The 5,000-nt window shown below is 43.4% G+C and overlaps 1 protein-coding gene across 1 annotated transcript in view; it reads right to left on the bottom strand.

The window, feature by feature from the left end:
- Positions 1 to 5,000, bottom strand: part of LOC143036168 (thrombospondin type-1 domain-containing protein 7B-like) — a 546,632-nt gene that overhangs the window by 15,124 nt on the left and 526,508 nt on the right. Inside the window, exon 20 of the mRNA XM_076203416.1 lies at positions 2,973 to 3,097. Within this exon, the coding sequence (XP_076059531.1) occupies positions 2,973 to 3,097 (125 nt within the window). The remainder of the gene's footprint in view (positions 1 to 2,972; positions 3,098 to 5,000) is intronic.

Here is a 5,000-nt window from a genome sequence, read left to right as displayed (position 1 = left end):
AGAGAGATGCTGTCTTAGTAAGAAGTATTATTATGAGGAGCTGTCAATACGTCGGGTAGAGCCTGGGGCGACTCATTCAAGTCCAGTTAAAGTCGTCAGAAAATTGATCGTGAAAGAAAGTATTATAACAATAATATTCATTATCGTATTCTGGAAGTAATAGTAATGTTTTTTCCAGTTAATAATGATAATAAAAAAATAGCGTTTCAGTGAACTCATCCAGATGATGTTAGGTAAGTATAAGAAAGGTGGTGGTGAACTGAAAATCCAATTGATAAAAATATTATCTACATGAACGATAGCATTATAAACAACATTTATATCAGCTGGGACAAATGACTGTAACTAATAAGAAATACAGAGAATAAGAAAATAAACTCTAAAGCTTTATCCTCGAGTAGTATTCGTCCACTGGCAAAGCTACTAAAAATTTTACAGCTAACAAGAAGCATATTCCCATAAGGAACAGGAAAACATTCTAGTAGTTTTTTCACGCCAAAACTTTTTGGAATTCAGAATGAGGGTCCGTAGTAGTAGTAGATTATTTTATCTACTAGAGAGGTGGATTTGTTCTCTCTCTCTCTCTCTCTCTCTCTCTGATCTTATCGATTACCAACAATCTGTAAGGGGCCGTGTTCTCCTTGACACAGACGCGTAAAAGTTCTTGAGGGCAACAAGATGAATACTCCTATGAAAGACAACTGTGCACTACTGCTGACCCCCCTCCCCCACGGTTCATGATTCTTCCTAAAGGCGTTCTCACACTGGGCTATTTTTCCTCCGACCTCCAATTAATCGAGGGTACTGCTCACCTCCAGAACTTTTTCCGCCGTAAAATCACTATGGCAAACTATTTTGTTTTCTCAACAATTTACTGTACATAAAATGAATCTGAATTGCTGGCGGAAAATTAACTTCCTCCAGCATATCAGATTCCTTCCCAAAAGCTGCGGGCTGCAAATCTGCTCCAGGGGTCGGAGGAAAAATAGCCCAATGTGATAACGGCTAAGTAGCTGACATTCTTCGGAAGAGGCTGCTTGGGTGTGAGACCTTTTACCGTAACACCAACAACGATTTCCAGGGAACCTCTAGAGTGGGTGTTCTTGAAGTTGTGCCTTTAATAACCACCAGAGAATATCAAAACCGGTTCTTGGTTCGTTATCCAGAAAGAGACCCTGGGAAATATTAAATTAATATTTTGTGTAAGAATTATACTTCATTTTTCTATTTACTGAGAATAGAAATAAGAGTCCCTAGAATCTATATGTTTGTTCATAGCCGTTCTGTTTCTTCTTTTTTACAGGAAATCAAATGTTAAAAGTTGGGAGCAGTAGGCTAATATTGGTTTGGCGGTATCAAGTTGACTTGGAGTTGAACTTGGGGTATCGGAACTGAAAAAAAGAGCCACTGCTTTAGAGTTAGGGATATTGTTCCACTCTCATTGCCTATGCATCCACGTGTCCACAGAGACAGTTGGTGGCTGCTATGGGGGTGCGGGTTTCCAGTCCGTGAATTTTAAAGCAACAGTTTAATCAATATCACTCGTGTGCGGAAGCCTTCGTTCGTTAGTGGTGCCGAGAGACGGTCGTCTGAGAGGATCATCTCCCTGCCGCCTGTCTTCAAAATTAGATACCCTCAAGGAGGTGCAGTCCTGAGAGGCTGGTACTCAGTCCCCCGGCGGGGACCAAGATTTTGTCAACTTATTTTTTCATTCTCCTTTTCACATAAGCTGACAACCGGTCGCTGGTCCATCCTTAGTACCATAATCCTGTGACATAGACACGTCCTAGGCTGGTGTCACACTGTCCGGCGCTGCCGTTGCGGCTTGGCGACAGCGAGATGGAGGTCGTCATTATATAAAGTTCTGGCTGCTGTCGCTAGGTGATTCTATTAATCTGATTGAACTTGTCCGTCATCTGGCCTCATCCGGCGTCACCGCATAGCGTGACTTCGGCGTCACACTAATCACAGACGACAGTTCATTGTCCCTTCCACCCCCGGGAGATCTAAAAGAAGACCCAAGGACCGTTGTCATAAGGTGTGGGGCTGCGGGTTTCTTGTAAATGAAACTCGAAGAGCGACAGTGGGGACTGGAGCGGGCGTGTGAGTGATATAACGCGCTCCCTGGCGTATGACGCCCCCCCCCCAATGCGATGATGAGGATGTACTGTTTTCAAATTTCATACATGCGTAAGTAGGTATCCTAACTATTAGTGATTCAATTTTCATGCAAACTGAGCCACTGTTTCTCAATAGATAAATAAATATATAAATGAATAAACAAATAAATAAATAAATAAATAAATAAACTGCCGCTTCTTAATATTTTCATTGCATCATGTCTTCTCTTGTCATCTGCTCATACATATAGGAGGGTAACCGAGGCCATCTTGGTCTGGATTTGTTATTCAGATCAGGATCGCATCGTCTTTGTTAGTTCAAGCCGAAGATTGGAGGAGGTTTCCAATTGGTCATTGATTTGTATACACAGTCATCTTGGTCACGTGACATCACCCAGGTCAGCTTTAAAGGCTTCTCTCTGACTGAGAACGAGTTAGCATCTTCGGCAGCCTCATGCTGGTTCTCTGTCAGGTTTTCCTATTTCATGTAATTTTGTTTTTTCCATAAGATGAGCTGAAAACCAACAGCTGTTTCCCTCGTCCTTATGGAGATGGGTGACACAGAAATAATTCTGTACTTGGACAACATAATAAAGTGTTTCCCTCGCTAGAGGTTTATAGGACTGTTACTGGCTACAGTGAGAACAAGGGTTTCTAGTCAGTGAAATATGAATGGACACTAGACTGACTGCACTTTCTTGACTTTCAAATACGTCTTACGCGTTTCCTGTCTGTGAAGCTTGAGACAATATTTGAGAGGTAAATGCATCTAGTTGACTTCTATGTACTTTCTTTGTACTCTCTCTCTCTCTCTCTCTCTCTCTCTCTCTCGATGAATGGAACCATACTTACGGTTTTCACCACAAGAACACTTCGAGTCATCCCACGGGGTCCACGGTGTGACTTCGCAGTCGATGGGGCAATCGACATAGCACCAGGTTTCCCCTGGGGTTGGCCTCGTCTCCCTGGGGCACATCCTGGTGAAAGAGAAATAAAGGTTACCACTGAAGAAAACATCGTTGTTCCTTTACCGCAACAGCAAAACATAACCTTCACATTTGTGAAGTTAAATATTACAGAAGCTGCAGTAGTCGTGTATGTTAACTATTTTTCTTTTATATATGCCATTACTTACGAGGGGGTGCTGAAAAGTTACTGGCTTTGGGTACAAGAAAATTCAGGAAGATCAGTTAATTATGATTTTATTGAACATATTTCCCTCTCAGATTCACACACTTGTTACAACGATCCTTCAGCTGTTCTAAGCCCTGAAAAAAGAACTCGGAAGGTTGGGCCTCCAACCAGGCCTCTGCAGCAGCGATCACTTCCGAATCGGAGTGAAATTTCGTTCCCTTGAGATGTTTCTTCAGTTGTGGAAAGCGGTGATAGTCAGAGGGGGCCAGGTCTGGGGAATAAGGCGTGTGGTCTACCAATTCGAAGCTAAAGTCGCGTATTTTCCGTAGAGTTTCACGTGCTGTGTGTGCTGGTGCAGTGTCCTACTAAAAGAGGACACTATGGCTCAGTTTTCCACAGCGTCTCTGCTTCAAAGCTTCAAGCAATTCGTCAAACATAGACATGTAGTATTTTGCGTTGATGGCGCGACCCTTTGGCAGGTATTTTATGAAGAGTACTCCATCTTTGTCCCAGAACACTGAAGCCAGTGCCTTTCCAGCCGACTTCTGGGTCCGAAAATTATTGGAAAGCGGTGAACCGCTGTGTCGCCACTCCATTGATTGCTGCTTGGTCAGGGTATCATAGTGATGAAGCCAAGTTTCATCCATGGTGATTTAACGAGCCATAAAATCGGCCATCCCCGCTGCAAACCGGTCCAAAATCGCCTTTGATGTTGTCACTCTGATGTGCTTCTGATCTGCGCTCAGGCGGTTCGGTACCCATTTTGCGGAAAGCTTTCTCATGTCCACAATGTTGTGGATAATGTGGCCAACTCTTTCACGGGAAATCCCTAGAGTCTCAGCTATGACTTACACTGAAATCCGGCGGTACTTTGCCACCCTTGCCCCATGTGTTTGGACACTGAATCTGATAGAGTTTGCGTCGTACAAAACATAATGAGACATAAAGGGTACAATAGGTGAAACAAGCTCCTCAGAAGTTGTTGCTGGTGTGTTATATTGGGATTCAGGAAAAATAGTAATAAATTTTCATGAACAAACAGAAGTTCTTGTTTACTTCTCTTTCTCTCTCTCTCTCTCTCTTTGTGTGTGTGTGTGTGTGTGTGTGTGTGTGTGTGTGTGTGTGTGCTGTGACCTTACACGCACACACACCCCTAACTCCCCGCCCACGAGAGTTGGAGTAACAACCCGTAGCGCAGCGATACTGAAATTATTTCAGCCTTGGGAGGGATTCGAACCTGGACCGCCGTAGTGGCAGCTGGGAACTCTACCTACTGCGTCACGAGTCGTGTGTGTGTGTGTGTGTGTGTGTGTGTGTGTGTGTGTGTGTGTGTGTGTGTGTGTGTGTGTGTGTGTGTGTGTGTGTGTGTGTGTGTGTGTGTGTGTGTGTGTGTGTGTGTGTGTGTGTGTGTGTGTGTGTGTGTGTGTGTGTGTGTGCGCGTGTGTGTGTGTGAGTGAATATTTTTTCATATACACTCACACTGAAGCCCCTTTAATACTAATACATGCTAGCAAAGTGCCGAAGAATCTATCTTCCCGACTAGGTAGTATATCTATACAAGGATTAACAGTCCACGTGTGTTATATTCCTTTTCATGTTGGTAGGAACGAATATGCCTCACTACCTAACGTGAAAAACTCTTTCTGCAAAATGAAAATCAAAATAGGATAATCCAAACAGACAGCAACATGGATTGCTGCCCAACCATGGTGGTGGATAGAATACACTGATACATTTTACATTCGA

This window comes from Oratosquilla oratoria, chromosome 20 (genome assembly GCF_046742065.1).
Source record: "Oratosquilla oratoria isolate Oo_2021 chromosome 20, ASM4674206v1, whole genome shotgun sequence".
Classification (NCBI taxonomy): Eukaryota; Metazoa; Arthropoda; class Malacostraca; order Stomatopoda; family Squillidae; genus Oratosquilla; species Oratosquilla oratoria.
Note: the sequence above shows the minus strand (reverse complement) of the source record. Positions and strands in the feature narration are given on the sequence as shown.